This window comes from Gymnoscopelus microlampas, assembly GCF_963454915.1.
Source record: "Gymnoscopelus microlampas genome assembly, chromosome: 7".
NCBI lineage: Eukaryota > Metazoa > Chordata > Actinopteri > Myctophiformes > Myctophidae > Gymnoscopelus > Gymnoscopelus microlampas.
Window position 1 is genome coordinate 1,671,701 of NC_139944.1, and position 22,197 is coordinate 1,693,897.

At 42.1% G+C, this 22,197-nt stretch overlaps 1 protein-coding gene across 1 annotated transcript in view; it reads left to right on the plus strand.

Moving 5' to 3' along the window:
* Positions 1-3,078, plus strand: part of psmf1 (proteasome inhibitor subunit 1) — a 16,544-nt gene extending 13,466 nt beyond the window's left edge. The window contains exon 7 of the mRNA XM_084063355.1: positions 2,849-3,078. Within this exon, the coding sequence (XP_083919481.1) occupies positions 2,849-2,900 (52 nt within the window). The 3' untranslated portion in view covers positions 2,901-3,078. The remainder of the gene's footprint in view (positions 1-2,848) is intronic.
* Positions 3,079-22,197: the final 19,119 nt, after the last annotated feature.

A 22,197-nucleotide genomic window follows, 5' to 3' on the forward strand; every position in this document is an offset into this window, starting at 1 on the left:
AAATACACACACACACAAGTGTACACCAGAGGCGTACCCACTGTAGAGGCAGGACAGGCGGTTGCCTGCCCAACTAAGATCTCCCCTCCCCTAGAAAACCCAAATAACCTGAAAATGTGTCACTGTGGGCTTAATGTCCTCATCCAACAAGCTTTGAACTGAGCAGATTGGACCTTCCGTTCCAGAGATAATGGCCGATTCAATTGAAATTTCTTTATTTGGGGTAATAGAGGGGGGGGCTAAAAGAATCTCGCCTGCCCTAAATGTAATTCCTGGGGACGCCACTGGTGTACACCATTTGTACACTTTCAGAGTTATGATGGTCCTTGAAATAACATTTTTTTTGAGAACCACTGGTATTGTAATTGTATATCAGACATGAAGTCCACAAACCAGCCTGACAGTGTGATTAAAAACCGGTTCCAAGTGTGATGGATCATCAATGTTGGATCTGGTTCCTGATCCTAACCCTACACACCATGGCCCTCATTTATCAACGCAGCGTATAAACCGCCGTATATTTTTCCATATATTCGGCGTACACCAACGTCGAAGTCACATTTATCAACGCATCCTACACAGCTGATCCGAGCTTACACTTGGTCCCAGCGTTGATAAATGTCACGGCTGAAACGAGCGTCATTTAAATAACACGCCCCATAAATATTCTCAAAACGCCCCGATTTTACGACATGAAGACGAACCAGAATACGATCAAAGACATGAAAAGCCAATAAGAAACAGCCCCCCCCCCCCCCCCCCCCCCCCCCCCGCTGGCCTCGTCGCAGAAAGCGCCCGTATATTTTGAAAGCTCACAACGCGTTGCTGGCTTGTGAGCTTGTAGATCTGCTATTTTCAATACAGACAGATCTACAATCTTATCTGAATGACTGTTAAAGCAGTTTGTTTAAATTACTTTATAAAATGTTATATTTTCACAGGGATTATTTATTAGTGTAGATATACAGATTTATGAGTGGATTAGGTGTCCAATGCCTCTCAGACAGTCAAACAATGCTGCTCCGCAGGTCTAGGATGGAATAAACGGGTGCAGCCAACGTCAACAACTGGTCCCGACCAGACGTGAGATCTCAGCGTACCGTAGGATAAAGCCCACGTCAGGATATATTGATAAATGCCGAAAATTGCGGTGATCTCGCCGTACGCCCATTATTTGGTCTACACCGCGTTGATAAATGAGGGCCCATATCTCTGCTGTTCGGCAGAAACCAGCTAACTCCAAAATGTTCATTTTTCAAGAAATGACTAAAACAAGACAAAAAGTGGAGTTAGGGCGCGCCCCCACCAAAACATGGTCGGCTAGCGTTAAACGCAGGTTGTGCGCGGCCACAGTTTTTTGCAGCCAGCGGATTCTAAAAAACGGGAGTGACGTACCTGTCACTCACTTTCAGGACCCTCCCCGTAGCCCGCACCGCCTTCTGCCTTGAGCACCTTTAACTCTATGCTTGAGCACCATGGTGCTTCCTGAGTCTTGGGACGGTCCGCCTTCGACTCACTCGATTGGGCAGAGGGGGAAAATCAGCTCCTGCCTCCAGCAAGTCGTGTAGAGCGGATAAACGCACGGTCTGCGGGACAGGCGGAAAGATCCGCTCTTGCGTGAATCCACGCATTTACATTGACAAAGCATTGGCAGATTCTGCCCAGGAGGTAAAATAAAAGTGTATTAAAAAGTATTAAAAAGTGTTGTCAGAAGCACTTTTTAATACTTTCCGTTGGTTCAATATTTTTTTAATCAACACACAGACGTAAAAGGTGTTCAATAGCACTGATTTATGGAAAAAAATGCAAAAGCGGAAAAATGGAGTTAGCTGGTTTCTAGTCTCGCGTAGCCAGACCCCACAGAAAATGAAAAACAGCGACCTCTGCTTTTCTGATGTTCTGTGGAGTCTGGCCGGAGGATAATGTTAGACTAGAGCGCAGGGAAACACCGGTTTCATGTCTGCCTATAGCGCATCACTTCCGGTTGGTGCGGCTACGTTTTCATTCCCACTAACAATATTTCTACACGGAACACTAACACCACTTCTCCCAGAGAACATGGATGGTTTTGGTTATAAGCCCACTTGTTTCTATGATGAAAGAGTAATTTAAAATGTGAATATCTTTCCGTGGTTTTGTCCGCTCCGAGGACGCTATTGTTAAATTAGTTTCGGCTAGTTTCGAGGGGGGGAGGGTGGACCATAGTGGACGGACACGTGAATCCCGCCCACTACATTTGATTGGGTAAAGCGCGGCCTCCTTCCTGATCTGAAGGCACGCCCACTTGTTGCCATTGCGCACACGTTATGACGAACCGCTCCGACAGATTCCACCGCAGGTCAGAATCTGTTCTTGAGAGATTAGCTGGTTTCTGCCGGACAGCAACGATATACTGTATCATTTGGGTGTTGTATAATAGGCTCTATGCACAGCAGCCATATTGGGCCTCTTCCTTACTTCCTTCACAGATTTTTACCAATGGTACTAATGAAGGCTCCGTTCCATTTAGTGTAGCAAGTGGTTCTCAAAACTTAATTTCAAGGACCTCCATCACTCTGAGAGTGTAAAAATACATGTGTACACTCTCAGAGTTACACACCCCCGCCATTTGGAACCCCCTCAAGGAACCCTGAGAGTGTTTCCAGTGAGCCAACATGCATAATATCAGCACCCTGACTCTGTTTGACCAGAATGGAACAGAGCCTTCATTAATATCATTGGTAACACCTGTGAAGGAAGTAAGAAGAGACCCAGTTTATTTCCAATATGGTTGCTGTGCATAGAGCCTATTGTAGGGTTGTGTAACTGTTGTGTAACTGTTGTGTTGTGCTTTGTCATTGATTGACAGGCCGGATCCAGACCACCTCCCGCCTCCAGGATATGACGACATGTACATGTAGACACTTCCTGTTTCCTCCTGATGTTGCAACGTGATGTCATCCTGACTCCTGGCCAATAGGAGGCAGGGGCGAGGGGTGTATTCTGACACGCCCCCTATCAAGCACTCATAATACAAAAAGCTGAGTTTTTGTTTTTGATGAAAAATAACAAATAAAATAAATAATTTTTGGTGGCTTATATGGATTTACATGGATTGTTTTTCTTCTACATTTAGTCAGAATAGTTTGTTATTAATAATAATGATGCGAATAATTCAACCTATTTCGTCCCATGGTGGAAAAGGTGTGTGTGTGTGTGTGGGGGGGGGGGGGTCGAACCTGGGACGTTCTGTTTTAGTTCCCTTTGTTATATTGGCTGTTCTGGATTCATTTAATAGGCTCTATGCACAGAAGCAATATTGGGAAGGAATTGGGCCCCTTCCTTACTTCCTTCACGGGTGTTACCAATGATACTAATTAAGGCTCTGTTCCATTTAGTGTGGCATAGTGGTTGTCTTATTTTCAAGGACCCCCATAACTCTGAGAGTGTACAAATGGAACCAAATGGACCCTTACGGGTCCATTTGGTTCCATTTGTACACTCTCAGAGTTACACACCCGCCACAAGGGGCCATTTGGGAACCAAAACGGAGTGTTTTGAGCCAACATGCACGATATCAGCACCCTGACCAGAATGGAACAGAGCCTTCATTAGTATCATTGGTAACACCTGTGAAGGAAGTAAGAAGAGGCCCAATTTCTCTCCAATATGGCTGCTGTGCATAGAGCCTATTGGTTCCCTACTGGCTCACCTGCCAGTGAGGAGCCGTGGACCCTCCCTCCTAATCCTTCTCCCCTTCAACATTCCCAGCTGACAGGCTCATTAATTAATCAATTCATATTGAGTTGTCAATCAGAGATGAATCAATATAGAGTTAATTTTGTTTGTGGTTTGTTTGTGGTTTTCACTGTTATTTTATTGCCAAAATGCTCTATTAATAATTTGAGATTGTCCTGAACTGAATTCAACATTTAAAATATCATCTCTGTCTTTGAAGATAAAGTTGTGTGACCATTTGAAGCTTAAAACTAGCATTTTGTTTAATCCATGAGACCGTGAACGCACCCGTGTGTCATTTTTTGTATTTCTTTGGCTATTCAAAAATAGCAGATATACAAGCTCATAGCGCGGCACTCGTGCCGCTCTATGAGCTTGTAGATCTGCTATTTTTGAATAGCCCAAAGCAATCTAAAATGACACAGATGCGTTCCCGGATTGAATGGGTTAATCAAATCATTTGGCTGAGGACCTCCTGGACCCCTGGGGGTCCCCGAGCTCCACTTTGAGAAACGATGCCATAGAGCATAGAGACAAAGGGTTAAGAGCTGCTATTCTTTGCTAATTTTGGGGCGACTGTTGTACAAAGAAGTAGGGTATTAAATGACAAGAACAAGGACATACCGGTGCAAGGTTTTAAATCCTCTGTCAGGTGGAAACCTTATACGTCCAAAACTGTTACTTTTCAGCAGTGGTGTAAAGTAACTAAGTCAATTTACTCAAGTACTGTACTTAAGTACAATTTTGAGGTACTTTTACTTTACTGGAGTATTTCCAATTGTCTATACTCTTACTCCTACACTACACTACATCTCAGAGGCTAATATTGTACTTTTACTCCTCTACATTGATTTGAACACTTTAGTTACTAGTTACTTTGCAGATATAAATGATTACATTATAAAACATACATTAACCACTTTAGACACTTTATACATTAACCACTTTAAGGGCACGGCACCACCGCACTTTTATTTTACCTCTGGGGTGGAATCTGCCAATGCTTTGTCAATGCAAATGCATGGATTCTTGGAAAAAATCCGCAAGACCATGAATCCACACATTTGCATTGACAAAGCATTGGCAGATTCCGCCCCAGAGGTAAAATAAAGGTGCGGTGGGGCCGTGCCCTAACCCTATTTTATATATAGGCTATTTGAAATTAGCCAATCTGCTAGTTTTAGTACTTTTACTTTTGGTACTTTAAAAACATTTTGATGCCCATACTTTTGTACTTTTAATAAAGTAAATTTAGAAGTCGGGACTTTTACTTGTAACTTCTACATTGCAGTAGTGATACTTTTACCTAAGTAAAACATTTGAGTACTTTTTCCACCACTGCTTTTCAGGATTCAAATTCAAAAGCATCTAACGTAGCAGACCTACTCGAGCTTGTAGATCTGCTACTTTGATGCTCTTGTGTGACGCTGCAGTGTGATCAAGTTGGGAATTCATTGTCCAAAATATTGGAGATAAGAGGTTTGTGCCTGCCAGCGTCCGGGTCACGAGGCTCCGCCCCTCTCCTGTTTCCATGACACCTGAGACCCTCTCCTCCTTGGTATAAATAGACCGTAACCATGGTAACCCAGTGATGGGATTGATTTTCTCACCGAGTCCTTGGTCAATGTGCAGACAGACAGACAGACAGACAGACAGACAGACAGGCAGGCAGTCAGACACAGTGGTGGAAAGTAAGTACATTTACTTAAGTGCTGTACTTAAGTACATTTTTGAGGTATTTGTACTTTATTTGAGTATTTCTTAATATATATTTAATTATTTGAAAACTTTAGTTACTAGTTACTTTGTAGATTTTGATTTTGATTATTACAAAACCTACATTAACCACTTCAACCCATACATTTCGGCCATTTGAAAATAGCCGTTCTACAAGCTCACAATGCGTTGCGATGCGACACATTGTGTGCTTGTAGATCTGCTATTTTCAAAAGATTTTTTAATAGATTTGAAAACTTGAAATGGGACATTCTGCACAATGAGTATTTTCTACTTTTGGTACTTGAAGTACACTTTGACACCAATCATTTTGTACTTTTACTCAAGTACATTTTGAATTCCGGACTTTTACTTGTAACAGAGTATTTCTATATTGCAGTATTGATACTTTTACTTAAGTAAAACATTTGAGTACTTTTTCCACCACTGCTCTTGACACTTGCTCTTAGCAGTAGCCTAACTCCTGTCCTGTGTTTCATTCTTACTGGCTGCTGTGACACCTGAACCTCTGCATGGGGATTAAATGGTGCTTATTAAGTGACTTCAGCACTTGATAATAAGCATCGATCGTCCCTTTGAATCACCTGTGTGGAGGGAGATCTTGTAGCGTAAGTAGGCAGACTATTATGATCATTTTGGATTCATGTTCCCACATTATTGTTGACCATCATGGCCATCATCATGATTTGTGTGCATGGGGATCTCATCTTAAACAAGCTCAGTGCTTAATGAGTCTTCCAGTTTAGTAGACCTTGTATTGTGAATGTGTACTTCCATGTACTGTTGTTCTCATGTCTTACTAAATAAAGTACATCAATCAATCAATCAAAACCGACACGGATCACTGAAATGAATTGAATGACTGACGACAGGAAGTGATGCCCATAATTGACACACCCCCTTTTCCCCAGTAAGCTCATAGATATAGAAACCTAGACACCTCACAACTAGATTCTGCCAAGTCCCGGAAAAGACGCGCTGTGATTGTCCAGGAGTCAGGAAGCGTGCCCCCTCTAATATGGCGACCGCAATACAGACGCCCCGCCCACGTCGGAGGAGGCGTCTACCTTTATATGTCTACTAGAGTTTCGGGGGGCTACGCCCCCCTCAACCCCAGCCGCGCACGGGGCCCAGCGTGGGTGTGTGTATATTGGGGTACCCAAATCGCCGGAGTGAAAGTGTCCAAAAGGAGAAAAAAAAAAAAAAAATGTTAATAGTGATTGTTACTTTGGTGGTCCGCGGACCCCCTGGTGGTCCGCCGACCCCTGTGAGTGTTGGGACCCCCGGGGACCCCCCTGGAACATGGCGGACCCCTTCGGCAGTTTTTTTTTTTTTCATGCACGGTTTGCTTGTTTCTGTCGCTTGTTTTTTAAAACCTGGCAGCAAACTTGGCAACCCGACTGACATCACTGACCTATCCTTGGTATTTGTACTTCCGGGTTGCATAATGATGACATCACTGTCGAGTCCTGTGGTGTCATGAACCTAGGCAGGTTAGTTTACCACATTACCGTGGGCAGCGTGCTGTGGCTGTTTGTTTTTGTGTTTGGGATGAACATGGCACGTGAAGGACGGACATATTATGATCGAGACATGAGTGAAGTGAAAGTAACGGCCTGGGTGGAACAAAGGAGGTACGTAAGAAGGGGGGGGGGGTTGAAGCAAAGGAGCTGTGTGTGTGCTGTTGTGGAGGACATGGGCAGAGTGCAATGGCGGCCGCTCGTGTTGTTTCGGCGAAACCCGTCGCCGTGCGGTGTCGGTGGTGTGCACGGTAAACGGTACGAAGCTGCCTCCCCTTCCGTTTTGTCCGACATTTGGTGAGTAGAATTAATTATGTTGCGCGGTGGAAAGGGTGTAGTGAGCAATGAGATGTCCCCTACGCGACGCGTAAATTCAGCGCGGCCGCCGTGGCGAGTCAGTTGGCGACATGTGGTCTGGCGGTGCGTTGTTTATTCGATAACAGAGCTGTGGGGTGTCGCACCTAGGGTGCGGAAGTCGCTCGCCATTTATATAGTTAGATGAGTAAGCCCCCTAGGAATTAGATGAGTAAGCCCCCTAGGAAACTTGTGGATATGCAAAACCTAATTTCACCCTCTTTGTTACCCCTGTAAACCTGACAATAAAGTAGACTGTGATAAAGTACATGATTTACATAGAGTTGACAGACTGTACGTACACAGGAGTACACACAGTTCATGATTAGCATATCGTTTTTATAAGGTACACGTCATTTACAGTGAATGTGTGTTTAATATGATATAGTTTTTATAAGGTACGTAGTTTACAGTGAATGTGTGTTTACTCGTTAAGGCATAATTAATATTGTAATTGTATCCTCACATGACCGTCTTAAAGAACGACTTCACCCATTTTCAACAATATCTTCAAATAATTGGTCTTCACTAATACTGATCAAATGGTACCTTTTTTCTACTCGGTCTGTGTCTCATAGGGGGCTGTGGACACTTCATAAACCCGCCTACCAGTGACATTATTAGCAGTTTTTGTTTTCCGAACTAGATTTCAAATTTGTTATTTCGATTTGTATTAATGCAAGAACAAATGGCTTCCTTTATAGCATGCTAACTTTCCAGGAATAGAAAGCCTGCAGTTTCTAATACGTTGGATTCCCCATTGTTGATGTCACTGGTAGGCGGGCGGGTTTCTGAACTGTCCACAGCCCTCCTCTGAGACACAGACAGGGTAGACAAAAATGATGCCATGTTCTAATGAGTATTAGTGAGGACCAATTATATGAAGACTGGGTTGAAAACGGGTGAAGTCCTCCTTTAATATCTGCTTACATTATAATACAAACACATTAAAGGTCTATTCGAAAGAAAAAGTATTACTCATTTTTGCAGATCATTATTTCTTTTTTTATCAGTAAATAAAAACCTCATATCTCCATCATGGCAACTTTCACAGGAATGACGACATTTTTGTTTAAAACCCTAAAAGTGTGTTTTTCAAATTATTTACTGCCGAGTGCGTGCGTGCGTGCGTGCGTGTGTGCGTGCGTGCGTGCGTGCGTGCGTGCGTGCGTGCGTGTGTGTGTCAGATGTGGAGTTATGAGGTTTCCTCACAAAACAGTAATGAAAAACGATGATGTTCTCTAGACACATTTCAGCATGGGGGAACATTCTGATGCTGTACACACTATATGATAATAATAACATTCACTCATGGATTTATTTCAACATGGAGAACATTCTGTTGTTGTACACTGTATTTCATTTCAGCATGGGGAACATAATAGGCTCTATGCACAGCAGCCATATTGGAAAGAAATTGGGCCTCTTCCTTACTTCCTTCTTCACAGGTGTTACCAATGATACTAATGAAGGCTCTGTTGCATTCTGGTCAAACAGAGTCAGAAACACTGGAAACACTCTGCTACACCAGTGGGTCTCAAAGTGTGGTCCAGGGACCCTCATGGTTCCTTGAGGGGGTTCCAATTTCCAAATGGCCCCTTAAAAGGTGTGTAACTCTGAGAGTGTACAAATGAACTGGTTCCATTTGTACACTCTCAGTTCTCACTTCTCAGAGATATGGGTCCTTGAAATTAAAAGGTTTGAGAACCACTGTGCTACATGAAATGGAACAGAGCCTTCATTAGTATCATTGGTAAAACCTGTGAAGAAAGTAAGAAGAGGCCCAATTTCTTTCCAATATGGCTGCTGTGCATAGAGCCTATTCTGTCGTACACTATATGATAATAACCATTCACACATAGACACATTTCAGCATAGGGAACATTCTGCTGCTGTACACTATATGATAATAACTTTCACACATACATACATTTCAGCATGGGGTACATAATTCTGTTGTACACTATATGATACTAACTTTCACACATTAGATTCATTTCAGCATGGGGAACATTCTGCTCATGTACACTATCATTTCAGCATGGGGAACACTATTCTGTTGTACACTATATTGTAATAACATTCACACATAGATTCAAGTCTGGGATAATAAATGCTGATAAGTGGATCTATTTGCAGCATGGTTTAAATTCCTTTTCTTTCATACCAACTAAAGCGATGCTAAATGCTAAAGAAATGCTAGCCAAAATGCTGATTTGAAAAGAAAAACTAAATGAGGCAACAATTTTAAATAAACCAGGTCGGGTGGTGTGTTTTGTTTGTTTAGTTTTTTACAATACATGAATAAATACAATGTATTGTTGTTAAATATCACTTTTAGGAAGAAAGGCAGAAAGTGGAAAACATAAAGTTGTTGTCTCATTGTTTTCTTCTGGAGGAAGCTAGCATTACTTTGTACAGTTAGCATAGTTAGCATAGCAACACTGTGCTTTTCTCTCTACAGCTCAGTCTGTTATTACAATAACACTTGCTTATAAACACCCATTTATACTTTACTGTACCACAGTGTTGCAGACCCAAAATAGACGATCTGTATGCTCAAAATGCATTGCATCCTCAACACGTTGTGAGCTTATAGATCATGCTATTATCAGTCCGCGGCAGTGCCGTGTGATAGAGAGTAAAGTAGCCTAAAAGAGTCATAACTCTTTATAAACTATTATGACTGGTCCATGTGTGCTCACATTCACATTGTGAAGGGCTTCGGTTAAATTTCCACTAACCTGGTTTAAACCTCTTCTGGTGGTTTCAACTAGTCTCGCGTAGCCAGACAACTATCCCACAATCTCCGAATGCTATATATAGAGTCTGGAAATACACCCCTGAAATCCGAGAAAGGAAGCTGGCATCTGTTTGTCATTTCCGTTCACGAAAATATATTTTAAAATATCTTTGCAATGTATTTTTGAATTTCCATTTCTGATAAGCAGCAAGCTATATAGGCTTTGATTATTCTGATTTATAGACCCCTTAACAGACGACGTCACACTGATAAGAACCTGTATGCGTGCAACCAGTATGCGTGCAATGAAACTCATTCTGTCAGATCTCGCTAGGACGCGCCTACTAGCCAACACACAAGAGGGGGTTGGGGTGTGCTGAAACCAGCGCACCCCAAAACAACAGGTTGAGAATTGATTGCGTGAAACAATCACCTGTGCGTCCAGTCTCAATGTTGGTAAACAAATAATTGGTCTATATTATTTCAAATTTGCGCCACTGTAAAGAGGGGAGGAGGAGTCACATCCGTTTTATCCTCGGATCATTTTCAGAGCTTCAGTTGCTCCAGGCTGTATGACGGAAGCATTTGAACATTGTGGGAAGCAACAGTCTGGCTCGCGAGACATTTCAACTAACCCGGTTTCAGTTCCATTCAACTCAGTTTATAAGTTCTGCTGGGGTTCAGTTCATCCTGCAGTTTATAGATTATGTTTAAAGTTTCAGTTTATACTCCAGTTTATAAATTAGTTTATAATGATTTTTAAAGGTTCAGATTAAACTCCAGTTCTTGGTCATAAAGCTGTGACTCTGAAAGGAAAGTCCTTGTGCTCAGGTTGTGCTTCTCCTCTCGGCTTCTATATGTTGCATCCACCTGTGCCGTTTCACATCCACCTGCATTGTTGTACATCTGCCCATGCCGTTTTGCATTCCATCTGGTCTGTTTTGTATCTAAACGCACCATTTTGCATCCACCCACACGTGTCACATTCACCCGCATTGTTTTGCTCCCACCGAACAGATATTATAAAGGAGTGCAAAACTGGCCTCCAGTGTGGAGGAATGCAGTGTGTTTCAATGTATTGCAGTGTGTGGCTTGGTGGTTGCAGTGTGGTGGGTTGGTGGTTCCAGTGTGGTGGGTTGGTGGTTCCAGTGTGGTGGGTTGGTGGTTCCAGTGTGGTGGGTTGGTGGTTCCAGTGTGGTGGGTTGGTGGTTGCAGTGGTGTGGTGGGTTTGTGGTTGCAGTGTGATGGGTTGGCGGTTGCAGTGTGGTGAGTTGGTGGTTCCAGTGTGGTGGGTTGGTGGTTGCAGTGTGGTGGGTTGGTGGTTGCAGTGTGGTGGGTTGGTGGTTGTAGTGTGGTGGGTTGGTGGTTGCAGTGTGGTGGGTTGGTGGTTGCAGTGCGGTTGGGTCAAATGCACTCAAATCAAACCACAGCTAATTGCCTGCATTTGCACCAGCTGTGGAACACTGGTTCCTGCTGGTTCCCGCAGGTTCCTACTGGTTCCCACTGGTCCCCGGTTCTTGTTTGGAGTCCAGGCCCGTCTCTGTGGGTTCAAATTCCAGCCCTGCCCCTCCCCCTCCTGCGATGTCCTCCCCGGTGGCCAGCTGCTTCATCCTCAGGTTGATGGAGCCGTAAGTCCTCTTGGGTCGGACAAACATGGTCCTGCGTCGGTTCAATTCCCCGCGGCAGATGGACACCATGAGCAACACGGAGAGCAGCATCCCTCCCAGAGTCAGCAGGCCCAGGCCGGCGATGATGCACTTGTCCAGGTGGGAGCCCAGCTGGGCGTAGTACAGCTCCAAGCGCTCCATCTGACGCGCCGACACCGAGTCGGGCTCCACCTTGGCCTCTCGGGGGATGGTGTAGGCGATGACCACCAGCACGATGCCGCTCACCAGGAACACCAGCGCCACGATGAAGCCGTAGTCTGCCGACCGGTCCTCCATGCTGCCGCTGTTGTTGTTGAATTCGGTGAAGTCCTGGACCTCATGAGCAATACTGCCCCCTGCTGTCTCCTCCTCATACTGCTGCTGGTCTCCTTCCTGGGTGGAGAGAGAGAGAGACAGAGAGAGAGAGAGAGAGAGAGAGAGAGAGAGAGAGAGAGAGAGAGAGAGAGAGAGAGAGAGAGAGAGAGAGAGAGAGCATTAATAGATGGTTGTTGACCATCCATCGAGAGAATTCCACCCAGAGATTAAATTGAATTGTTTGTCATTCCTCTCAGCTGTTTAAATTATAGTCAAATAAAAGTCTTGACCAGAAAGCATATCAGTAAACTACACTGTCTGCTAGCAGTTACAGACCCCATGAAATAAATCCATGTTCAAGTTTATTTATCACTGATCACCAATATGTCACAATAGGCTCTATTCACAGCAGCCATATTATGAAGACATTCACAGGTGTTACCAATGATACTAATGAAGGCTCTTTATGGTCAAACAGAGTCTGGGTGCTGATATTGTGCATGTTGGCTCACTGGAAACACCAGTGGGTCTACAGTTGGGGTCCAGGGACCCTCATGGGCTTCCAAATGGCCCCTTACAGGTGTGTAACTCTGAGAGTGTACAAATGGAACCAAATGGACCCTTACGGGTCCATTTGGTTCCATTTGTACACTCTCAGAGTTATGGGGGTCGTGGAAACCACTGTACTAGACTAAATGGAACAGAGCCTTCATTAGTATCATTGGTAACACCTGTAAATGTCTTCATAATATGGCTGCTGTGAATAGAGCCTATAAGCCAACGAACACAAAACGGGAGTCAAATAGACAACTATGAGTTCAACTGTCCTATGTCAAATAGACATCTGGTGGGAACATGTATGGAAATAAACAGATGACAGCAACCAACCAACCGACCTTGTTGCGTGAGGCTGAAGGTCCAGGCTCTGGCGCCCCCTCCAGTTGGTTCTGCTCCTCATCCTGCAGGTACGAGGCGTTCTCGAAGCCTCTGCTGGCCGCTGAGCGCGCTGCCGAAGCCCCGCTGGACAGGCCAGCGTGGACGGGCCGGTACGGAGCGGCGCGCCGCCGCCCTGAGCCACTTCCGTCTCCGAGTTCCCGGAGCTCTACGCCGTCGTGAGACTCCATCGGTATGGACTGGATGTGCTCATGTCGATAACATCGCCCCCTACTGACTGGATGTGCTCATGTCGATAGCATCGCCCCTCTACAGTCCTGTTCACATGATGGAGAATAAGGGTGGCAGTTTGTAGTCCCAAAACTCAGCAATGAGTCGACATTTTACACTTCCTGGTTCTCTCTAAGTTTATACGTTATTTTTGGTTAAATGCATGAAATAAGCATGGTAAACCTGTTTTGTTTTACGACACAAAATATGTTGGTAAATACCCCAACCCCATTCATTTTTTTACGTGTAGCGGTCCAGGCACCTAGGCTCAGTGTAGCCTGACAGCGTGTCATGGGTTAATCGCTTACATCACCTTCTGTGTGGATTCAATAATACCCCAGAAAACTTTTACAAAATATCCAAACAATAAACCCTATATCACAAAGGGAATCCAGGACTGCATTCGGAGAAAGAAGACAGCCTTCAGGATGGGGGACACAGCAGCTATGAAGGCTGCAGAAAGTGAACTTAGTCTGCAGCTGAGGGAATCCAGAAAGCAGCATAAAGAGCGTGCAGAGCAGGAGTTCGCCAGCTCCAATATCAAGAGACTATGGGACTCTATCAGGAAGATGGCAAACATGCAACCTACCAGGAAGCCCATGGCTGCTCAGAATGAGAGCGCAAAGGCAAATGAGCTAAATGATTTTTTTATGCGTTTTGAGACTGACACTGTCAAAGAATGCTGTGATGTAATAAATGCCTTACCATGTGATGGTGATGATGATAGAATAATAATTGATGCAGGTTCGGTTACTAAGGTGTTTAAAGCTTTGCAGACTAACAAAGCAACAGGACCGGATGGAATGTGTGCATTCCTCCTAAAAACATGTGCGGAGGGAATTAACTCCAGCATGGCATCGTCTTTTCCAGGTATCCATCGACACCCACATGGTGCCAGAACTATGGAAAAAAACAATCATAGTTCCAGTTCCAAAAAAGCCCTGTCCACTAGAAAATACTGATATAGGCCAGTAGCACTAACCTCCAATGTGGTTAAATCCCTGGAGAGAATTATAACCGAGGAGCTCCGTAAGGAAACAGAGCGATCACTAGATCTGCATCAATTTGCCTATGCAAGGAACCGCGGAACTAGTGATGCGATTTCTACACTAGCTCACTGTGTATTGAAGCATACAGAGCACACAAAAACATATGCAAGACTTCTCTTTGTTGATTTTAGCTCGGCCTTCAACACAATCCATCCAGATATTCTTCTCCGTAAATTAGCTGATCTGAAGGTGAATCCGTTTTTAATCAAGTGGTATTTTTCCTTTTTATCTAATAGGCCACAACAGGTGAGATTTAACTCGGCACTCTCTGATAAGGCAGTGAGTAGTACAGGGGCCCCTCAGGGGACAGTTAGCTTGTCCCTTTTGTTTACTTTATACACAAATGATTGTGTCAGCTCACAACCCAATCAGTATGTATTTAAGTTCTCTGATGACACTGTTATCCTCAGTCTACTCACAAGTGAATGTGACATCAGTAGCCATACAACTGGAGTGGACAGGTTTGTAGGATGGTGTGATGGACACCACTTACAAATTAATGTAAGGAAAACTGAGGAGATTGTGGTGGATCCCAGGTCCATAGGAAACCACACCACGATCACCATTCACGGTCATGACATCAAACAGGTCACCTCCTATAAATATCTAGGAGTACAGATTGATTGTGAAATGAGCTGGCACACTCATGTGACAAGTGTGTGTGCAAAAATACACCAGCGCCTTCATTTTCTCCGTAGGCTTAGACTCTTTGGTGTATGTAGAAACATAATGCTGATCTTTTATAGAGCTAGTATAGAGTCTGTTGTCAGATATGGTATCACCAGTTGGTTCGGAAACCTGACGGTAAAGTATAAATCTGAGATCCTTAGATTAGTCAAAATGGCAGGGAAGATTATGGGTATGTCCACACCCCCCATTACCCTCCAGGTCATTTTTGAGCAGTCCACCATTGGGCTGGCTAAGAAGATTGTGTCTGACCCCTCTCATGTCCTACACACTGAGTATAGGTTACTGCCGTCAGGTAGGAGGTACGGGACCCATGCGTTTAACTACAATAGATACAAGTACTCCTTTGTCCCTATGTCCTTGAGGTGGGCAGACGGCGGGGCAGAAGGTTTTGAGGTGTGCTAAGGTGTTGGTCTTATTGCACTATATACTGAATGAGGTGGCTATTATTATTTATTATCATTATGGAGGGTGATGACTAGGAAAAACGGACTGTACATGTCACTGTGTGTTTATGTTTTTGTTTTTGTCTTTGTCGTGTACTGTATGGTATTGTGTATGCTGCTGGTCTGTGTGTCCAAGACAAATTTCTCCTACGGGAGACACAATAAAATAACCTTGAACCTTGAACCTTGTTCGAGTCCTGATCCCGACGGCCTTTGTTGCATGTCACTCCCCATCTCTCTCTCCCCATTTCCTGTCAGCCTACTGCCCTGTCAAATAAAGGCATAAAAGCCCAAAAATACATTTTCTAAGTCTGTCCGTCCATCCGTCCGTCCGTCCGTCCGTCCGTCTTTGAAGACTTCGAGGACCAGATTCCTTAATGTTGCCCATGTGTGACATAGGGCTTAAATGTGTACATTAGATTTAATTTTGTTGTGTTACAATAAGTGGTAAATAGCTATATTCTAATAGTTATCGTTAGTGCTGCCCTGAACGGGGTCCATTGCGGCCCCCAACATGATTCTCAGAAAAATAAAATGACACTACCTTTAACGCTGTCGTGTTGCTGTGAAACTGAGAGAAAAAGTTCAAGCTATTGTCCTTGTATTATACACCACACAAGAGGCGTTATGTAGCACTCATCGGCAGTTTGACACTCTTTTGTCTGAAAAAGGTAACCCTTGCTATGCAACCCAAAATTAATTATCATAGTTACAATCCATTATAATTAATTAATAATGCTTTATTATCACAGTTATAAGGCATTATAAGTGATAATAAGGCATTATAACAGTGATTAAATTCGTTATGACAGTGAGTATAAGGCATTTTAGACGTTATAATACAGCATTATTTAATATTCATAAAGTAACAAATGTCCAGTTATAATGATTTATGATCATAGCATAATGCATTATAACAGTAATTATAATGCATTATAACAGTGATTTAAAGGAGATAAAAATGTAATGGTAGCACTTGCTATGCATCCCATGTGTATAACGCATTATACATATACTTATAAGGCATTGTAATCTGATCATAATCCTTTATAATCATATTTATAAGAGCTTATAAATAATCCTAATGCTTTATAACCATAACCATAACACATCATAAAGCTTATTATAATGATTTATTATAGTCATGCAATTATAAATGCATTGTATTATGCTTATAACACGTGATGATTACAGTTATAAATATTCATAAAAATGTATAATGCAATCATAACACATTATACAGCATGTTATAATGACTTGCATTATGATTATTTATAAGCTCTTATAAATATGATTATAAAGGATTATGATCAGATTACAATGCCTTATAAGTATATGTATAATGCGTTATACACATGGGATGCATAGCAAGTGCTACCGATATTTTTTTTTAAATTATGTGCAGAATTGCAGAAGTGCAGTAATCATGAAGGACAAAGGGAAACCAGTTGTACAGTTGGATAACCCAGACTGGGTTCTTGATCTTGCATTTTTGGTGGATATAACAGAACATTTAAACATGCTTAAAGTAGTAGTTCACCCAAAACATTACTTATTTTCTATCAATTACACACCCTGTGAAGCCTTGAATTCATGGCGATTTTTTTGTTTTTGGTGCATTCCTGAGACAATAATTTGATGACCGGGTCATGGGTCTGTAGGAGACTCAGTGGAGTCTCCTGAGACATCAAATGATCTGCTTAGGAATGTGACAAAAACAAACAAAAATATAGCTGCAAGCAGCGATAATACGGGGCCAGGAGAGAGAAATGATAATTCCTTTAACAGGTCAGTTCATGAAAGTCCTTGCGGTCTTGTTTCCAATGAGGGCCTGTGAGCAATTAGGGGTTAAGAGTCTTGCTCAGGGACAAATTTCATTTCATCGACACATTTGCTGACCTGGCCTGGAATCGTACCTGGGGCAACCAGAGCCTCTGGCTCCCTAACCACTCAGCTATGGCCGCCCCCGAGAGACACATGGAAACGGAATAGATTGCAGATAGAAACGGAATAGATTGAAGAGACAGAGAGAGAGACATGGAAACGGAATAGATTGAAGAGAAAGACATGGAAACGGAATAGATTGAAGAGAGAGAGAGAGAGAGCCATGGAAACGGAATAGATTGAGTCATGTTTTTTGCAATTCAACTTAAATGAGTCTGCATCAAGTGAGGCTTGAACCGGCAACCTTGCGGTCGTGAGGCACTCCTGGGTAGCTGCAACACTACCTATAGTGCTATAGCTTTGTCCAGGCTGATATTGTCTGTTGAGGATCTCAAACTCTTGCCTTCTGTCATGACCCAAGCCCCTGTTTCACTAACACTAAGATCACTCGTTCACAAACCATTTACCAATGAAGAAATTGTACATCTCCTCAGAACCAAAACTAGTGAAAGTAGCCGATCTACAAGCTCACAAACCATTAAAAGTTGTCAGATTGTACATCGGCTATTTTCACAATGAAGTATGTTATACATTGAAAAAACATACTCTCATTGCTATCTGAAAAGTTGTGAGATTGTAGATCAGCTATTTTCACAATGAAGTATGTAAAAAACACTCAATTAAGTATTTCATGTTATCTTTAACAATTGCAGATGTATTCATTGATAGTCATGTTGTGTGAAATGCAACTTAGATGAAGTCTGCACCAAGTGAGGCTTGAACCTGTGACCTTGAGGTTGTGAGACATACACTTAAGCGGGAAGCTATTGGACCAACAGACAAACCTCTGAAAAAAGAGATCACACTGATGATACAGTTTCACGCAAATAGCTGAAAAATTCTGGGTTTAAGTGTTTTTCAAACTGCTCAAGATTGCGGACAATCTAAGGGTGGTGCTTACTGGTCAACGTGATAGATGTGTTCCTCATTCAAGGCACATGTGTAAGCAGGTCTAATGGCTGTCGGTCAAACGAGGCATGACTTTTGCCTGTTTAAAGTTTGCATTTTCAAAAAATTGCTATAGCGCCCCCGTTTGACCAATTGGAGTAAGATTGGTTTCAGTGATATTTGGAATGGCCCTTTACATTTCTGCAAAGTTTCAAAGAATGGTAAGTCTGCATGTATGTGTTAGGGGCAGATGAATAATTGTCATAAAACTGCAATATTCATTGGCTCATTAAAGCTTCATTTTTTCACTTAGAAAAAATCCGCTTGCAGCGTTTCGTCGGCATAGGTCCAAAGTTCATGTGTAAAACGTTTCGTGCAGATTGCTCAAAAATCCCAGGAGGAGAGGTTTTAACTGCTTTTTACTGCTTTTCATATAATTCGAAATGGTGGGAGATCTAAAGGTCAGAGGTCAAAAGTCAAACAGTGAAAGTTGTTAGGCATGCAGGAGACGCATGTGTGCATCGAAGTTTCATGGCTGTAGGTCAAACAGGGCATGAGTTGTACCTGTTCAAAGTTGGCATTTTCAACTGAGTGCTATAGCGCCACCTTTTGACGAAAGATTGTGAGATTTATTTCTTGATCGTTTTTCATGACCATCTATCATATGGCCGAGTTTCATAAAAAGCGTATGCACGGTTCAGCCAGAACTGGCAAAAACGGCAGAAGAAATGGAATAATGCCAATAACAAAACGGGTCCATGCTGGAAGCCTGGCCCCGTAAAAACTCTATGAATTCAAGGCTGGATGGGGTGTGTAATATATAGAATATAAGTCATTTTTTGGGTGAACTATGCCTTTAATGTTATGATGCAAGGCCGCAAGCTTGTTACGGAATACTACAACGTCATTGGTGCCTTTCATGTGAGATTAGGAGTGTGGGAGAAGCAACTGTCCAAGAGCATCTTAGGAAATGTCCCCACTTTGCAGTCAGTATATGTCGCTGAAGGAAATAATGCACAGGTACATGGACAAAATATCACAGCTAGCTGACAAGTGAGTTTCAGAATCATTTCCATGACTTTGCTCAGCTAAAGACGAAATTCTCATTATTTAGATTCCCGTTTACCACCGACGCAACATAGCATGATGTGTAGGCCTGTCATAATTATTACATAATTGTCTAATCGCAATTATTTGAGATAATCGCAATTATTTGAGATAATCGCAATTATTTTTGCATAATCGTTTCCATTTTGAACAATGTTTTACACATTTTCAAATATTAAAAAAGCAGATCTACAAGCTTACAACGCGTCACTTCATGACGCGTTGTAAGCTTGTAGATCTGCTATTTCTGTTTTTTTTTACATGTATACAAATGATCAAATATGTCAATAATGTCTTTGTATATTTCAGTTATTTGTCATATCTGCCCTGTGCAATTTTTTATTACGAAGCCTAAAAGGCTTCATATGTTCCAATGTTCAATGCCAAACACACAATTAAATCCGTAATCGCAATTATTTGAGTGACAATTCATCGTCAACTTAAATGTGTAATCGTGACATCCCTAATGATGTGCAGCTACTGGATTTGCACATCCAAATGCAGCTAATTACTATTCAGAGTGATGACAAATTGAACAAAACATATCTGGCTATGTCTCTGGAGCAATTCTATCAAAACATGGGACCACACTACCCTGTATTTAAAAAAAACTGCCTCAAAGATCCTTTGCATGTTTGGCACAATAACGTATCTCTGTGAGCAGGCTTTCTAAGCTTTTTGAGATGTTTTGAACTGAAATGTGATCTTCTGTTGGGTTATTATTACTTTTAGATCTTTTTAAAATCGATTGAGTGTCATATTATTGTGATTCATTGCCACTTCAATAAAGCAGAAAATAGGCCTACATAAAAAGAAGTTGTGTAGCCATTTACCTTTTTTTCCCCAATTACAATTGCATGATTGTTTCATCTCATATCATATTTCCTGTAGCCTACTAACCCAAAAGTCAATCATTAAAGTACAGTAGCTATTCTTCTTAACCCATTTAGACCGGGAAAGAATCTGTGTCATTTTTTGATTTCTTTGGCTATTCAGAAATAGCAGATACAGTATACAAGCTCATAGCGTGGCACTCATGAGCTTGTAGATCTGCTATTTTTTTTTCAAGATCCTGAAAATGTGTGCAAATCTTTGAATATATTCAAAACAATTTAACACGAACATTTGTAACTCAAATCTTTGCTACTGGGGGGTCCCTGGAACAATATATTTTGAGATGGGGTCTGCATTTTGGGGGTCCTTCACATGAAAAAAGTTTGAGATAACAAGCTTTTTCCAGTTAGGATTTAGAAGACGTGTAGAAATCCCCAGAAGCAAAGATTTGAGTTAAAAATGTTTGCTTTAAAAAACATATATATATTCAAAGATTTGCACAAATGTTCACGATTTCTCAAAAATAATTGCAGATCTACAAGCTCGTAGAGCTATGGGCTTGTAGATCTGCTATTTTTTAATAGCCAAAAGTATAAAATAATGGTTACACCTAAAATCTAATAATAAATAAACACAATTTGTAAAGTTATAGCAGCGACTGAGACAACAGGCTGAAAAACAAAGCCAAGCTGTGTAAGTGAATGCGCGTGGCCCTCATCAAGTCACCTTTCGTACAATGTGGCCCGCTCCCCAAAATGAGTTTGACAACTGGTGTAGAGTGTTCAGCAACAAGGGTCTCTCCATCTCTCCAGTTCTTCAGTAAACAGAAAATTCATTTTCAGGTCGGTATACCAATTTTATCCAATCAGGAAAGAGAACTCATACAGGATATAGGATAAACAAGTGGAATTGGAAGTGATGAAGCAAACAAACAAAACATGAGCAGACACACATTTTTTGTCCAAACATATAAAACTAAATAATAAACAATGAAATAAATAAAATCAACAAATAAATAAATATTTATTATTGAATTGTTGGAACAAAAAACCTCTATTGCAATAAACTTTGAAAGAAAGTTTATAGCAATAGAATTTGCTATAAACCTGCCTGCCTTGAGATTGGCTGAATGCAAGACAACGACTCTGCCCCCAAAGGGGACAGGGTCATATTCAAATACATCTCGAAACCCTAATCCAGCACCTACCATGGTGGCGTGCCTCGCTAATCATCAGACTTTAATCCCCAACCTCCTAGAATTGAATCTGTCTACTTTTCCGTCAACCGCGGACAATTCTTTTCGCCGATAAAATTCTACTTTTTGGTTAGGGTAAGGTTAGGGTAAGGGTAAAGTTTAGGTTTAGGCATAATTTCGCCACATTAGGCATACTTTCACCACTTTAGGCATAATTTTGTCCCCTTTGCCATAGTCTCAGAAGTCACACCTGCCAATCAAAGTCACTACTAGCCAATCACAGCGCGTTCTTTCCGGGACTTGTCAGAATCTAGTAACAATATAACGCAGGGCGTCTATCTTTTTTATTTATCTTTTGTCTATGGGTTAAAGGTTAGGGTTAGGTATATAACCACGCCCACCTGGGTGAAACAGCAAAGAAAGAGGGAGTCCCGCTCTGTGTTCTGTTCCTCATTGCCAGTTTGTAACCTCATGTTTGCCGTCCTGTTTGGCTCTTGTGAGTCCATTGTCTTCTGTTGGGAGTTTATCTTCATTGTGTTTCCCCGGGTGTTTGTGAATAAACGTTGTGACTGTCAGTATTTTGGCTCCTACGTCCTAATCACACCGTCACACTGATCAATGTGCTTTGTCTCCTGGTCGGATGAAATTGGCAACCCAACTGAACATTAAATGTTGTGTTTATTAAAGAGCTGGAGAGATGGGGAGAGAGACCCCTGTCACTGAACAAACACTCTATAACCAGGTGGGAGACCCTGGCTGTTACTGAACAAACACTTACTTTATTAATGCAGAATTTAATCTCTACTCATATGCTGCGTTCACACGGGCAGATATAAGGATACAAAGATACA